At 37.8% G+C, this 17,614-nt stretch overlaps 1 protein-coding gene across 1 annotated transcript in view; it reads right to left on the bottom strand.

The window, feature by feature from the left end:
* LOC105385332 (discoidin domain-containing receptor 2) overlaps positions 1-17,614 on the bottom strand; it is a 50,141-nt gene that overhangs the window by 13,826 nt on the left and 18,701 nt on the right. The window contains exons 3-5 of the mRNA XM_048632582.1: positions 3,290-3,395; positions 1,838-2,069; positions 1,338-1,485 (exon numbers count right to left, since the gene is read on the bottom strand). Of these exons, the coding sequence (XP_048488539.1) occupies positions 1,338-1,485; positions 1,838-2,069; positions 3,290-3,395 (486 nt within the window). The remainder of the gene's footprint in view (positions 1-1,337; positions 1,486-1,837; positions 2,070-3,289; positions 3,396-17,614) is intronic.

The raw sequence follows: 17,614 nt of genomic DNA, 5'->3' as shown, positions 1-17,614 counted from the left end.
CATAACAGTAATTCACACAACACACACGTCCCATATACCTATACTTATATATTATTATTTTTTATTTTTTTGTTTGTACATAGTTAAGTAGGTACTCGTGTACGTGACTGAGGTCCCTTAAAAGGGCCAGCTGAAAATCAGCGCTGTGGCCTTACTGTCCACAGCTCATGCTGAGCTGGTGCCGTTTCGACACTCCGGACAGCAACCCGTTGTGTTATTGTTTTATATTTTGCCTGTATTTTTGTTTTTGCCTCATGTTTTTTATTATTATTTTTTTTGGCCTTGTTATCTTGTATATGTATTTCTTTCTTTTCTTTAAGTCTGTATTTTTCTTTTTGTTGTTGTTGCTGTCTATGTGTCGAATAAATGTTTCTTTATCTTTATCTTTTAGTTATCAGGAGCTGTAGTGTCTGTAAATAAACGATACTCACGAGCACTATACTAGCTTTTATAATTTAACCTATAAATAAATGTTACACCTACATAAATATTACTAAATGTTATGTGATATCTTAACACAATTAGTAACATAGAATGACCCCAAACACTTTTTATAATAGTTTTGAAGGGAGTGAGACCCATTGCTGTACCATTAAATTATTACAACTTATAAAGTAACCAGTTAAAGTTTTAATTCAGGTCAATTTTACATCCATCAACCGACACATACTTTCATTTCACAATAGAAATGTTGGACACAAAATATTTTATGTTCAATTGACCGATGAGCCGATGACTGTTTCAATTGATGATGGTTCTAAACTTTATTGAATTAAACTAAATAGCTGATGTTACTAGAACTACTTTAAAAATACTAGATAGACGTTTAAAGAAGACGTTCCAAATGAAATATCACGTCCATGTTATGAAGTCAGCATTTAATTTTGTAGTCAGAGAGGTCTGTCTCGCACAATAGTGTGCAAAATACGTATTGTTTAGAAGATCACAATCTTTGCCGTCTTTGTCACAATATGCAATAAGCGCTTTGCGGCGAAGTAAACAAGTTTCATTGTAAGGGAAGACTATCTAAACTCAACTATCATCGTCTATTTCTGTTAAGTTACGTGCTAATTATTCATGATGAAAAGTTCATTATTTAGTTACAGTCAAAAAACAAACCCAACAATACGTAAAATTTGTGAGGAACCGTGACCCTGCAAATATTTGTCACATGTCTAGCTCAGTAGTTTTCACAACAACAAGGAAACCAGGAATTTCCAAAAATCATCACCAGCCTTTCGAGTCTAGTGTTAAAATTCTATTTGATTGTTTTAGGACGCGCCGCTGACAGACAGACTATAAAGGCTGATGATAAAATAACAACTGACGACACATACCGCTCCAATGGCACCCATACAGTTCGACTCGCATGCACACGGTGCGGCGGTGCGAGCTGTAGGGGATGACTCGCACACGACTGGCCCACACCACCGGCTCCAGCCGGGTCTTCTTCTCGAGGTACGTGTTCGTGTTGCCCGTCAGGATCTGGTGAAGAGGAGAACTAGTTGAGTACACTAACAATAAGATGAGATTTGAGAGAATAACTGAAGGTTAAATCCGGTGAATGTTAGTAGTATTTTCTTGTAAAATGCCTTTGTTATCTACCTCTGTAATACGCTCCTGCAAGACTGGAAGGTTATTAACAAATCTCCAAGCTCGCGAGTCTGGTTGGAGATAATTATCACACAACACAAACATTGTATACACCCGAGACCCGATTACAAATATTTTTAAACGAATAACTGCCCGGTTGGGGATCGAACCCGGACCTTCGGCAGTCAGGATCCACACTATCCAGTCATCCACCTCCATTGCATAAATCCTGAAACACACTAACCTCAGTCCCATCAGCTGTCCTATACCGCACCCATTTCCCCAGCTTGGGCCGCCAGTACTCCAGCACATAGGCCTCCGCGTACTCCGCGCCCTGGCCGTTGCCGAAGCGGCCCTGGGTGCCGACGGCGGTGACCACCCTGACCGCCCGCAGGTCTATCTCCAGCCACTCGGTGGACTCTGTCGTGATCTGGGAGGCGGGACACCACGCGCCGCCTCGGATCTCCTGGTTCAGTCTGTAGGGGATTAGAAATTGTGACTTTGGATCTAAGTACGACGGAAAATAGGGGTGTTGTTAGTTTAACGTGACTGTGTAAGTATGTGTGTATACAGGGTGTTGCAAAAAGGGTATACTAAACCGAAACCAGCATGTGCAGCATGTGATATCTAAGCCCGAAACTGAAATCAGAATTTCAAAATTCGCGAAAAAAAATATTTATTCTCCATAGTAAAAAGTCACATGACCAACTAAGTTTTTATGGTTTCGGCTTAGTATTCCCTTTTTGCAACATCCTGTATATTTCTGTGGTAGCGAAGCTCCCAAACGGAGCTTAACCGATTTTCGTTTTGTCTTTTTAGGGTCCTAGGTAATGTTACATACTCTGTCGTGACATGAAGTAGTCAACGATGCATTTTTGCCAAGACTATACCACGCGCATCGCGAATTATCATATTTTAAAGTTGATAAAGTTTCAACTCTATATCCACGAGAGAGACGTCAAAAAAATTAGAAACACTACACCAACATCCATATATTTTACATTAAAACTAAGTACGTTACAATAAAACTTCCCTTTTTTGCGTCGGGTCTTAAAAATTTGCAAGATGTTTTCTTTAATGTTTGCAACATTAGATACGACTAAGCACTCAGAGCTTCGTGGCAGTTGGACATCAAAACTAGAACTTTGCAGTTAGAATTAATATGAAATAGTGTCTGAGGGAGCTCGTTGAAAAGGCGAAAACTGATGTAATTAGCAAAAATTGTGTACACATGTTGAATAAAACTTTAGCTGGGGACTCCTGCTACCAAAACTTTCCACATGTTTTAAAGGGAAAGTTCTCTAAAAGCTATATTAAATACAAAACTAGAACTAGACTTTACACTGTTTAGTAAAGCCGTCAACTTTCTGATGGCGCCTAAGCTCCCATTCCCTGATTAGTTTTCTCACCTCTAATGCATTTTACGGTCAGATACAGCAATTTTGTGATTGGATAGCCTTATGCAATACTGCCAAAGTTTCATCAACAGTTGTAATGTATAAAATAATATTTCGAATGAAAAATTTACGTATTTTTAATATTTTTAAAATCGAAAAACCGGCCCTTTATCTATATTCCACTAACTCAGTCGGCACAAATATTAAGCTTACTGGGAATGAAGTCTACTATCCCAACTTACGACTGTTATAGGTACTAATCGCTTATAATAATATTAAAATAGTTGGAGCATCCATACCTTCCGTTCTGTGGTCCCACGTTGCCATCGTTGAAGGAGGACGTGGCCGTGAGGTCAGCGTCGGCGATCTGCCCGCTCTCCATGCCCAGCGGGGCGATGCATTGGGCTGGGGATACAAACATTTCATTAATATATAGAAAAACATCATGGGTTAAACGCTAGGTATGCTAGCTAGCCTATCACGGGGCGCGAGTAATATTGCGTCGCGCTCACTCACATCTTGATGTGCGTGTGTTTTTTTTGTCACGTCTTGATGTGCGTTTCTTGCGTGCTGTGCTAGGCGAACAGGTACATTTTTAAATGCTGCTGTTGATTTTTTCAATTTAAGAATAGGTCCCATTACGAAAGTTAATCAGTATGTTAGATTAATTGATGATCTGCCTACGGGAACTGTTCACTGATAAATATGCACCCTGTATAGTGTTGGAAGAGCATCGCGCGCCGATTGAGGGTTTCACTAGACTTTACTTACACTGTAGCGTTAAATTGGACATGTCTAACCTAACTTGTTGACAGTAAACAATCCACATTTGTTCACACATAATGTTAATTTTAGATTACTAATGGGTTTCGAAAACTCATCATACGTACATACAAACAAGCTAGTGTTATCTCCGACCGATATTCACTAGAACGAGTTCAAAATAGAACCATCCGAAAACCATAATGGACATTAAGTGGTCATAACGTGTACAGTTCGCAACGCAAGAGAAGTGCCATCAGGCGTATCATTCGCTAATGTTATTCGCAATTGCATCGGCCAAACGCTGGGAACAAAATCATTTTCATGTTTTCCGGTACCAGGGGGTCTCTGTCTAAATCGAAAAACGAACGAAATATAACGCAATCGGTACGGTTAATGCAACGAGATAGAGTCCTAGTTAGCGCAGCAGTTTGTTTTTCCTAAGCTTCGGAGCGCTGTACTTAACTTACTGTCTCTATCTAATCTACGGGACACTGTTGTAGTAGTTATGTTCATATTTAATTAAATTACATGAAAATGGCCAACAAAAAAATAATATTTTTAAAGCCTAAATACCTAATACATTTGTGTTATGATTGACGATAGCCCGTCTGCTGAATTGATAGAATTTGAGCAATGCCGGCCGTAGGACATGGTGCAGACGGCTGACATACGCAGAGAAGGGAATGCTGCGTGCAAGGCAGACGACAAGGCAAGAATGTTCGCCGGAATCGAACACTAGTAGGCACAGTACAGCCATGCTTCTACATTTCACCTCCTATGCCTAATGATATTCGGTGGGGACACTACCGAAATTGATGAAACTAACGAGAGCTGTTATGCAATCACTATTCTACCTCATTGTATTAAATGTATCGATTGCATGACAGCTCTCGTTCGTTCGTTCGAATCCTGTAGTGACCCCTAATGTATTTGGTCCTAGGAGTTAAAATTTGTGTTTAGAATACAATCCGCATGTCACAGTACTCACAGTTAACCCGTTAAAGGGTATTCAAAGTTCGCGCGGAAAAGCTCAATACTCAATCATTTATTGCATCCATAAGTTTTACAGGTGTTCAATACATTAAACTGGTGATGGTTTATAAAATAAATTCGTACAAAACGAATGTGTACTTTAGAATTTTATATTAAAATACGTTATTAAAATCCACTCTGCCGTCATCATTTAATTAATAATGTCATTCATTACTAATGAGGAGGTAAATGAATTCGGACACAGTCATAACTATTTAATTGCACTACTGCATTTATTTTAATACCTCATTTCACTCGATGCTCATTTTAATATGTTATCGATGAATGTCACAAAGGCCCCGATAATGTGTAGGTACCACCTATGTGCAAAAGTGACTGCGAAAGTTCATATTTATTTTGTCTAAAAGTAACAAAGCCGTGGCTCTAACGAAGCCAGAATACAATGAACTTTAGCGGCCACTTTTGTCTTTTATTTTTTAATGTTTGTTTGTTTATATTATTCCGGCTATTGTGATCCCGTATGGCACAGAAGAGGGACCGCGAGATAAGTTTGATCCCGAGTCTTTGATGTGTCAGAAACATAGAAATATTCAGCCGCACGCTGCACTGGGACTTGGAAGTGAATTAACGCACCCATGTGTAAGGGCCAGGGGGGGTTACTCTATACTGACGAATAAAGAACGAACAAGAATTGTCATGCAACCGACACGTTTAATAGAGTCGTGGCTGCGCTAAGAAACTTCGTTTTTCGTCATATAGAGTAACCCCCAGGGTCTACAAAAGGTAAGTCACAGTCACAGAATAATAACCAGTCACTAGAATGTATACTAAATGTTTTTTTTTGCACCAGTCTACAATGGTATTTAAATTATCCTGTGTTTATCCCAATTACCTACTAGAAAAAAAAAACCAAGCTTTTCAACTCAGCCGTAATATTTCGAGTAAGTACCTAACTAGACACTTGTATATTTTTTTAGATGTGTTATGTCGCCGTGTAGTCAACTTGCATTGTGTAAAACAAAGGCGGTAGGGGAGACAGCCTGAGTGGAACTTAAAGGGGCGCCGAACTATACATAATTATTTTCTGTGGTATATTTATTTATTTATATGATGAGGTTCTGGTATACATAGTGTTTCAACTAGTTGGGTCAGCAGTGCCTGGACTGTGGTCCTCCTAGGTAACACTATACTTGAGAAAGTTTTAACGCTACTTTAAACGGCAGAATATAATGTTGGTGCCTCCCTTAAAGTAGGATATCTATGTCTTTAGTTCACGATATCCTAGTATTTTTTTTATTTAATAGAATAAAGTAATGTTACGGTGAAGCTTTTACTTTACATTATATTTTATAATAGGTTAGTAAATTAAAATAAATGAATGAAATTACAGAGTTGCTGATGAGAGATATAACAGACGCTACCAAAATAAATCCTTAATTCCTATTCACCTGAATTAATCGAAATAATCTCAAGAAAGGATTAACTCCAATTAATTAACTCGAAGTGAAGCAATTTAATTTTAACTCTTCCACCTACATAAAATTGATAACCTACCTTCAAGATCATTTTCAGAAGATATTTGAGTAAAAATAGATATTCTTAAGAAATATTTCTCTTAATAACATCAAGTGGAGACTTCTCTTTTACTCTAATTCTAGTTATTATTAAAGTTTATCAGTATATTATTGTATGACATACCTATAAATAAATATAATTTTAAACAGGTATTATTTATACATAAGCCCATGATTACAGATTGTTCCTAATTGAGTTATCAATTATGCATAAAAGAATCTTTAAATAAGAAAATTATCACTATTCTTATTGTACAACAATACACAGTGTCAAATGATTTTATAAAAGTTTTTTTAAAATGTATAATTGTGTGAACCATTGAAGGGTCTTAGCGACACGCAACAATTATATTCAAAACTGAATACATAAATACAAAATTGTTTTAATTGTGGCAGCTAACGCGGTTTGTATGACCTATGGCCTATGGTTCTACCTTTTTTGGCATAAGATTTTTTTGCCTAATCTCGTATTGCATAGTAACGTTTGGTCAAAGTCTCGTTACGCCGAAAATCGTATGGCATAAATCTCGTTTAGTAAAAAGTTATTTCGCATAACATTGTTTAGCCTAATAATGGTATGGCCAAATCTTGAATAGCCTAATAATGCTATGGCATAGGTTTATACAAAGTAATAATATTCGTTTGGCTTTAACTTTGACGGAGCGTCTCCCTACATAGCGCAAACTGGTGCCTTGTATTGTTTCCGCTGTTTGGAAAACGCTCCGCTCCGCTTCGCTGCGCTCCGCTTTGGTTTTGATGATCATGTGCACCTAACACGCTCCTCCTCGCTTTGCTCGTCGTCGCACCTATTTTTAGGTTTCGATCACATGGGGTTTGTAATAATTTTATTGGTCGTTAACTTTCGATTTTTTGATCATACAATATCGTGATTTTCGGGATGTAGGAGAAAAATACCACAATTTGTACATTTACTACATACTTAATATATTATTTATTAAGATAACATTAGGAGAAACAAGATTATACATAGGTATAGACTAACATAAATTTGAGCAAACGAAACATAGGTGTTTAAAGATTGTGCATAAAGAGTTTTAGACGAAACGAGCCTTATGCCACATAAGTCTTGGCAAAGTGATGGTTCGGCCAAAAAAGTTTAGACCATACGAGTTATGCAAAATGAGTTTTGGTCAATAAAGATTATGCCAGATGAGCGGAACCCATGGCCTATATACATAGAGACAAGCTATGCAGTATACATATTATGTACTAGCTGTTCCCGCGCGCTTCGCTTCGCCTTAAGTTTTCCCGTGGGAATTCTGGGATAAAAAGTAGCCTATGTTCTTTCCCAGGGTCTAGACCATATGTATACCAAATTTCATTCAAATCCGTTCAGTAGTTTTGGCGTGAAAGAGTAACAGACAGACAGACAGACAGACACAGTTACTTTCGCATTTATAATATTAGTTAGGATGGCTAAAACTTTTTATTCAGAGTGGTTAAAAGCCTAAGCCTATAGACAAGCTGTATACAGAGATTATTCAATTATCTGTAGGGATGTTAGTACCTACTTATTTACCTTGAATTTATACATGCACCATGCTTGAAAAATTAATAATTACTGTATTTTTTAAATGTAATTGTAATACATGTTTTTCATTTCTTTTTAATTTAATAATTAATTTTAAAAATAACTCGAAACAACGTATATATGTTATGTATGGACAAAATTTTATCTCTAAAATATAAAAAAATATGAGTTATTATTTTTTATAATGACCGACGGTATCCCGATTTCCCTTGCAATATCGTTTATAAAACAACCTGTAGGTGCATAAATCTATTATTCGATTTATTGAAACAAGTAATGGAGGATAATTGAAAATAATAGCGGATAGTATCGATAGATATGACAGGCTATAACAAATAGTATAAATTATCTTGTGATTAGTAAGCGATACGGTGGTACCAGTAATTGCATGTGAATTATGTCATTTGAAGCATTTAGTAAGGAAAGGAATCATTAGCTAACACTTCTGGTTCATGCGGTGTCCACATTTTCTGTATTTAACGATTTAGTAATCTTCGTTCAGCATTTTCTTCTGCTCGTAAGGACTTTCTTAACTGATTTTTTGATTTTCTAAACTGATATTAATTTTGATAGATAGATAGATAGATAAAGCGTTTATTTGATCCACTTTCTTACATACACAACAAATCACAATTACAGATATACACATTTGTACTTATAACTAGGTAAATAGTAGCTATGATAAAGACAGGTTTGTACTTAGCAGGTTGTGTGTTGAAGCGGACCAAAAGGGTGAAGTAACTCAGCGTGGATGTTTACTCCAGGAGCAAATCGCTGATTTTCAGTTACCTCCCATTTAATTGTTCCAAGGGTGCCGAATTAGGTACATAAATTGCATGTGATTTCAAGAAAATTATTGCTCTACTTAATTTGTGTGCATTAGATGCCACTTTCTACCGCTTACCTGTTAAACCGTGTGCATGTGTGTCGATTTACTAAATAAAATCAAAGACGTTTAAAAAATGTCTGGTTGCTAATACTTCAACCCAATAATTAAAAACACCATTATTCTTATACTCAATGTTAAAACGTGGTTATAGCGTATGTAACTTGGAATCGGGTTAATAGCAATCAATCAACATGCGATTGGTTACAGAAAACAAACAAATACGAAAGTCGTACGCCAAGTTTATTTTATGTACATCTACATGCCTATACATTTGAAACGGTTTGACCTAAATGGGATATCAACAATGCTATTAAAAAGCTCGTTATACGCGTTAACCCAAAAGTATTATAGAAACAATTTAGTATTGAACATTTAATTAATCTCTAACTGCTTTTGTGGTCAACGTACAACAAATTATTCGTAGGGTCTAATAATAGAAGCTCTGCTTCAACATCCAACATCCAGAGGTCCTGGGATCGATAACCATCAATTTTCGTTTCTAAATTGTGACATAAGTCTGATGATCTGAAGACATCATGCTAGCCGCACGGGGAGAAATTAAGATGTGACAAAAGTTGTGCATTCACATCGTGCAGCCTCAATAGCGAGCAAGACGAAGAACTTTTGGTCCACACTGTCGGATGGACATTTAAATCAGGCGGTCCTACCTACTACGACTAGTTGTCTCCTGTAGAGTTTGTTATCCATCTCATTGGGTCTTGAGTTATGATATAAGTGATGATGGAACGGATAGTGCTTTTGACCACTTGGACACTAGAATAGATTTCGAAAGTTTAATTCGGCTAAGAGGACATAATATACATTTAAACATTTAAAATGCAAAATAATGATATATATGTAATTCCAAAATAACGTTAATGTTATCTAAAGGCTATATCCTGTACATAGATATCGCTATAATCACATCGGGAGGAAGTCCGAAATACTAAGTAATATTATTAATTAACATATTCATGTAACTATGTACACTAATGATTCGAATAATACGAATCCTGCTTTATATAATATATACTGATGTGCCAGGTACATAAATTATATATATTAACGATCAATTAAACTACGATGCATTAAAAATAAGTTACAGCTAGCAATGGTAATCTTCAAACAAGGAAGGAGAGAACTTTTATATGATATTTTCAATCAACTCAACTTACTCAACCCACTTTATTATTAGGTATTATTTATTTACTTAAACCCGAGACTCGAGAGGCAACCCAGCACAGGTGTTTTCGTTTTCATTTTGTTTTTATAAATATTTGATGTAACGAAATAAGCTTGATTATCAAGGGAGCAAAAGGATTTTCGCACAGAACTCGCCTTAATTTAACAGAGGGTTGTTGGTAATATAATAACAAGGTTTGCAGTTTATGTAATCACAAAAGAGGCTACTTTCTGCTTTTGCAATAAGCGCCAGTTTCCACGTGTCTATAGATACACGTTATGTGCGTGATAAAAGTAATGAATGAAAATATATATTGAAGGTTATCTGTGGGATAAAAAACATGCTTGCTCTTATGTCAAAAAGATAACCCACCCTTAGGGTGTCTTGCACAACAAAGTTAATCAAAATTAAATCTATGACCTCTTGCTCTGACAGTATAATGTCAGAGCAAGAGAAAAACTATTTAATTTTATTTAACTTTGTTGTGCAAGACGCCCTTAATCGAATACCTCAATAATCAGAGTAAACCAAAAGCCTTAAAAAACAACTTTTTTAAGTTGCGATAACTTCTCACAGTGAAACCATGTTTTTTTTTAAGCCACAGAAAACCTTTAATATATTTTCACTTAATTAAATACATAGTATATAATTATAGGGATGTAATTAGCGATTGTATCACTTCAGACAGTATTAAACGAGTAAAGTAAAAAAGAGCGTACATACTCAATAAAAGTAATGAAATGGGGTTAATGGCTATTTTGTTTAAGTTGTGTGTTACAAGTGTGTTTTTATGTCCCTCCTATTCCCCTATTGGGAAACAAGGATGGTGAATTGTGGAGTGATGGGCTTCGTCGGATTAACCTACTTCATTGACTCTCAGTTTCAATATAATTCAACTGGTAATTATACTTTCAGATATGATTTTGACAGTGTAAATGTAATGATGAAACGTATTGTTAAAGAATATCTTTGCAGCGAGCATTGGATTCGATACTATTTTCGAATCTACACGAAGGGTCACTTTTACCAAACGCTGAACGTATTTAAATCAAATTTTAAATACATTTTGTACTAACTGACAGACGTGTGACATGCTACTAAATACGTTTAGCGTTTGGTGAAATTCCACCTAACATAAGAAAAAAATAAATGTCACTTTTGGAACTAACTTTGCCTTACATTTTGACAGTGACAGTTGTTAACGGAGGTTCGAAACTTGTGCTCACGACTCTTATTTATGTTGTCACTTTTTGCACAAAACTTATACTATTTGTATAAGAGAGAAGATTACACGAAAATTGATCCAGTAGCGAGATGCCGACTTTTAAAATTTTCTTACATTACGAAGCGCCATGACTATCAAAATTCCATACTTGCCATTGTTCAATGCAGACTTTATTTGAAGTACGCCTTTCTTTTTACTTCAAGGATTTAAAAGGATATTCTTCGAATAAAAAATCCTACGTCTAGGCAAGTGTTACCTGCAGTGAAACCACTCTCACTGTTAACGTAACATGGCGGCTAATTCGTACCTACCCTCGGTGATCGCTATCGTAATGACCACTTTAGAAGCCGTCGGTACTGTTTACGAGTATTACTAACGACAGACACCAGTCTGCGACAGATATAATAATAAAATCATTGGCCTTAATAAACCAACTGTAGCCTTACTGGAAATTTTGCCACCGTGAAAGAGGGCGCCACTGTTCAAAAAGAAGCAGATAGTTTTTATTTTTAGTAATGGCATGAAAAGAGCTTCCTCCAGTGCCGTATTCAACTGTATATTATACACGTCCGGTGCTCCATGGGCAGATAGTTTCTGATGCTAATCTGATTGGGTAATCCTTCCACCGCGGTGCATGATAAACCTAGCGCTCACTAGTCTGTCTTGTTTGTCACCGACATGATAAGAAGTAAGTACCTATACAAAAGCTATACTTAATAGCAATTTAAGTGAAAAAATAGAAAATAGAAGGACGCATTAAAACTCGTACGCCATAATAATATTAACGTGAGGACAAAGCCACTTGATCTGATTCAAAACGAGTACCTACATCAAGGATGCGGCCCAACTGCACAAACATTGCTGCGCGGGAATCGAACCCGCATCACCTGCCAGCGATAGTGGGTATTATTGTGTGCACTCGACAAAGGCGATCAATACAAAGAGGTAGGTAGGCAGCAAGTACCTACCTACTTAATAAACGGCATCACTATTAACATACAACAATACCTATAATCCTGGGAAACATTCGCTTTGAGTCAACAGTTCAAGTTGCAGCATTACCCAATAGCGCATAACAAAACGCGAATAGGTAAGTCTTCAACTCGTGGTTGGCCTTTAATTAAATCAGCTGTTGGGTAACCGTTAATAGACTACAGGCAAAGCCTGGCAGTTTGCTTGGCAGCGTATAAACTTCGCATGTAGCGCGCAAAGCACTCGCTGGATAAAACGCTTTCTTTAATTTACATTGGTTAACTCGGCGCGCATAGCAAGTGTCGGTGAGCGCGCCGCTCATACAAATTATAATGCACATACTCGGCTGAGCTGCATGTCCACACGTGTGCCCGATAGATATCAGCATTCCCGATAGCTCACCGATGCACAAGTTTGTATGAACACCGCGCATCACCGCCGCTGAACCCAACAAATCGATACAAAAAATCGCACAGCCAAAAGGTCGTTCCCTCACATACAATTAAGCCGGTAAATCGTTAGACTCCTCGACACAATTATCTGTACACGAAAACGCTATTGTACGAAGCGGAGCCTTAAACAAAGCGGAATCGATACGATCAGGAGTCACTCGGCATTAAGCGCGGCTGCAACATAACTATAATTACAGCGTCGTGACGGCGACAGAGTAAATTTTTAACGCGCTTGAAGTTTAGGTGGCCCAAGTTTCAGCGCGCTGGGCGCATGAATTTTTTATGCTACGCCGTCCGAAGTGGGCTAGACGAGAGGGCAGTAAATGAGAGTTATGATGCCGGCTGGATAGAAGGCGGCCGGAGAGTTATAGCCGACGCCGGTAGCCGCCCAGCTTCTACCGGCGACTTATTCAATATGGATGGACTTCAATTTTGAACCAATAATATAAGTATGAAAGGCTTTCTAGGTGCTTAACGCGGGAGTAATAAACCAACAATAGCATGGCGACAACCACGTAAAATGTAAATACATTTGGTGGTTGCGTGTCGTGATATTTAGTTGGGCAGTGAGGAACAAATTGCAAACGTCATAGAGCCGGGTTTGAATATTAATAACGGAGAATGAACGATCCTTCGCTCACAATACGTCGGCGACACGACATCCGAGCGAAGGAAGCGGCCTCGGGGGCGAGCCGGCGCGACTTCCTCACAATACTGTATGAAAAGCTACACTCAAATAATAAGCACACAGATGTGACTAATGTAAGACATTGCCGAAAATATATGTTTAAAGTTTCGTGTTGTTTTCTAATTAGCTAGATATTAATTACTAGACTGGAATAAAATGGAAGCTGTAAAAATATCGTAGTTATAAGCCACGATGCCCTACCTGAAATGTTTCAGTTATTTTCACGCGAATTTCGCATTTAATCCCGCCTTAATGCGTCACAAACGGAGACAAGGTTTAAGCTGTAGTTCACATTTTCACATTACTAGCTTTAGTCGACTTTTAGTCCTTTATGACTGGTGCGGCTTTAACTTTTATTTTCTACAAAACTACTCGTTACAGTCGATGAATTTAAAACTTTTAAAATGTAATGTTCGAATATTCAACTTGCCATCAATATTAGTAGGTACCTATTTCTGGCGCTAACAAATATTGTTAGTCAACCTGCACGAAGGCTCCGGCCCAACAAAGACACAATCAAATGTTTTGATGACGATCCGACACTTATTAATGCCGTAATTAACAACTCGCAAAGCAAAGCGAGAAGCATTACGAAACTCACGAATATTATAAATAGGATATTACTCGTATTATATTCAATTTAGAGGTTTATGATCTTGAATATGAGAGAACTCTATGTCTTATGAATTTCCGCTCATAAGTAGGGACTTAGGTATCAAGACTCAAGAGTTTCATAGTGGAACGAGCTACGACTATCATCCCCCATTCGGAGGCGAGGGTGGCAGACTGAATACCTTCTGTATTGTACACTGAGTAGCTACAATGTACATAGTTTCATATCTAGAATCTGCATAAGATATTAGGTTCTGTATCAATGTTATTCTATACTCTTGTTGGTGCGATCCACGGTGCACTAATAATTACGTAGCACCCGTATTCATAGAATTTGCAAAGGGTTTGATACGTTCATAGAGAGCTTCATAAATCGTTGAGAAATGCATGAGATTCATCTCTTTGTGTCAAAATTCATGTAAAGCGATGAGGTTTTGCGAGCCTCTTGTAAACTCAGTATTCCACAAATACAGGGGAGATATTTTACATAGGTAAAATAGGTATATATTTTCTTCTCTTTCACCACATAGGCACACAGGCTTCCCCGTCAGTTCGCCGTCACTCAAGGACGGTGTCTGTACGTAGGTATAGGATATTTTTTTTGTTATAATCCGACACAACGGAAAGCCTTGCGGTGCCTGCGGCGGCGTCTGAACAATCGACGTTTCTATTCGCACGCATGCAAATCGAGTTCCAAATTCAAAATTCGAGCATGCCATTCCGCCGGTATTCCATAAAAAGTATTCGAGCCGGGTACAGAGGAGGATATCGGGATCGGGCGGCGTGCTGGTCAATGTTAGGCCTTGTGTGGTTGAGTTAAGGGCCGGTGGGTGGGTCCGAGGGGTACTGGCGGTGCGTGCGGCTCCTGTGAGCTCGCGTGACGTGCGCCCGTCTAATGAATAATAAGCAGCGCATTGACTGCCTCGCTCATTCATATCCATCCACGAAACCCAATATGCCCTGTTAGGGTTCCGCTGCGAGTGGGAGAGCTTAGAGGTTAGGCGTGAGCGCGGAGTTTGTGGTTGGTTCAACAGTGTACTTTTTACATGCAAGTGAGAGATGTAGGTATTATAAGTTTAATGCTGCAACGTAGCTGTGAAACGAATGCAAACATTAGGGTGTTTTTACGGTTGTTATAGAAGTGTTCTTATAGCGTTTCGAAGACGATAGTTTTCATAATGGTTATAGGACGAGCCTGTCAGCGTAAGTACCAGAATAATATCTTCCTACAAACAAACATACGAAGGTCTAAGATTTCGTATGAAAACAGATCCTTCAGTTCGTAGACAAGTACGCGAACACAATAGTACACGCTCCCCCTGAAGCAATAACAATAAACTACAAAATGTACAAAACACTGTCGTCTCACCTGTACTTTGAATGCTTCCCTCAGAGATACAGTCGCGAACACAACTCATTATACACACAGAGGGAGAGAGCGGCCATACAGGGCCGACTGTATCACTTCGATAAAAATAGAGCTTCAGTTATGCATAAAAATTTTCACTTAACCAAAGACACGATATCTTTGAAATAAATAAAAAAAACAGTTTTGAAGGGAAAAGCCGGAGCTTGGGAGCAATATAAGTTATTTATCATCTGATACACGGAGGTAAGAAGTTGTAAAATATGCGCGGGCCGAAGTAATAAAATAACGTAAGCTCGGCGAAGGAATGCCCCGCCCGGCGCAAAGTAAACAGAATGTTTACATTCTTTACTTTATAAGTGTACTCTGCAATATGTTTTAATTTATTTTTAACAATTTCTATTCTAATAACAAAGTTTAAAAAAAATGGGCTTTATTTCATTATGGTCGAGTACTTAGACTCCTTAGATAAAGACCTGACGAAATGCTATAAAAGCTTAAAAACGTTCCATAAATAAGATACCCCCGAACTAATTCTAATTACAAACGTAAACGCTAATAATAAATATTGGACATAAAATCATCCAAAGCGGCAATAGTCGAATAGCTTTCAGCTTTCTAAATGCGACATAATCCCTTTCTTGGTACGGAACCGCGCGAGATACACCCTTGTCACATTACACCTGTCGCGGCGGCTCGTGTCAGCCGTACGGTACAATATTGAGATACGGGCGGTACAGTGGAATACTTCGAAATTAAACTCTCTTTCTTTCGAATTTAAGTCTTACGACGAATGGTTTAAGAACTGTATAACTCAGCAGAAGATGTGAGAAAAACGTTCACTATGCACTAGGTAGGTCTGCCGAATATGTAAGTATGATAGTATCGATTGTCCCTACTAGAGCCTGCAGTGGCGGAAAAAAACTATTGAGTTGTTATGTGACGAGAAAATGAAAAAGAATTTTATAAATAAATGTAGGTACTTATTTATTTTCGATATAAGTACATAACCGCATAATATGGCGAATTAGGATGTTTTTCGATTGAAAAAAAGAGAATGTATAATTATGTATCGAAGTCAAAACTTAATATTATCGAAGTAATTAATAACATTTGTTTTGTTGCTTTAGCATTATATGACTGGCTATCATTGACTACAACCCAATTATTCAACCAACCAAAAGTAATATTACACCTCAGAAAGTTTACACTCCAAACTGTCTTTAATTAAAATAGATCATAAATGATGGCATTGAACGGATAAGACAGATTACAGATTAATAAAGGAAATTTCTTGTTGATCATTATAATCGGCAGTATATTTCCAGCCTTAAAAGCCTTTTAAGAAGATCTTAGTACCAATTAATCTAATTGGCACCCGCTGACGCTTAAATGCCTCCCACGGTTATTTCTCTGAAGTAACCCTATTTATATTACATTTATGCTAACACGTGTTTGCGAAATTAATAAAGAGAAAACATTTAGGACGGTGACATTTCTCATTTGGACAAGGTCGATAGGACTAACTTCTCCCCCCTTCTTGCCCCTGCCCCCCATTAACTAACTGGACCGATCCCCACCCAGCAAAGTTTGTATCGAAGTCCTGTCAAATGCATGTTCCCATGAAAACTATTTGCTGGAGTGTCTGAACTCTAAATGTTTTCTAAACACTTATTCTGATCGCAGCCGATTCGGTTCATTTATTTAAAAAACTATTGCTACTTTGAAAATTAACTGAATTGGCAGTATAGAGGTTCGCGATCATTGTTGTAGTAACTTTATATACCTATGACCATGCGCCCTGGAGTCGGCATATGTGCAATAGTTAATATTAAAAAAACTTTACAGCTACTTTGGCGAGTTACGGCCCGATATAATGTGTTTACTCCTCAAGGATACGATTGACAATTGATTCGATAATCCATCACCATTCACGGATGGCATTGTTGGCAACCGCTTCAAAGTCAAAGCGCCGAAGCATATTCCGTGCGGTAATTAATTTGTAGGCGCCGCGCTGATGCCCAGGAGTTAGGCGTGGTTGGACAACAATTCCGACAGATTCCCGAGTAGGTACCTACGCATGTTATACGCATCCATGATCGCTTTCCAAATGCTTCGATGACCAGAATTACCTAACTGAGACCTAGGGCCACTTGCACCAACATATTAAATCTAGATTTAGTGTTAAATCTCGATTTAGTGTCAAATTTTATATGGATTGACGTTTCTTAAATCGAGATTTGACACTAAATCTAGATTTAATATGTTTCTGCAAGTGGCCCCTAATGGCTTGTATGTGGAATTTGACGGAGAAATCATAACGATACACATAGTTGCTCCCCTTTTACCAATC

The sequence above is a fragment of the Plutella xylostella genome, chromosome Z, assembly GCF_932276165.1.
Source record: "Plutella xylostella chromosome Z, ilPluXylo3.1, whole genome shotgun sequence".
NCBI lineage: Eukaryota > Metazoa > Arthropoda > Insecta > Lepidoptera > Plutellidae > Plutella > Plutella xylostella.
This window is presented reverse-complemented; position numbering and strand designations above follow the sequence as displayed.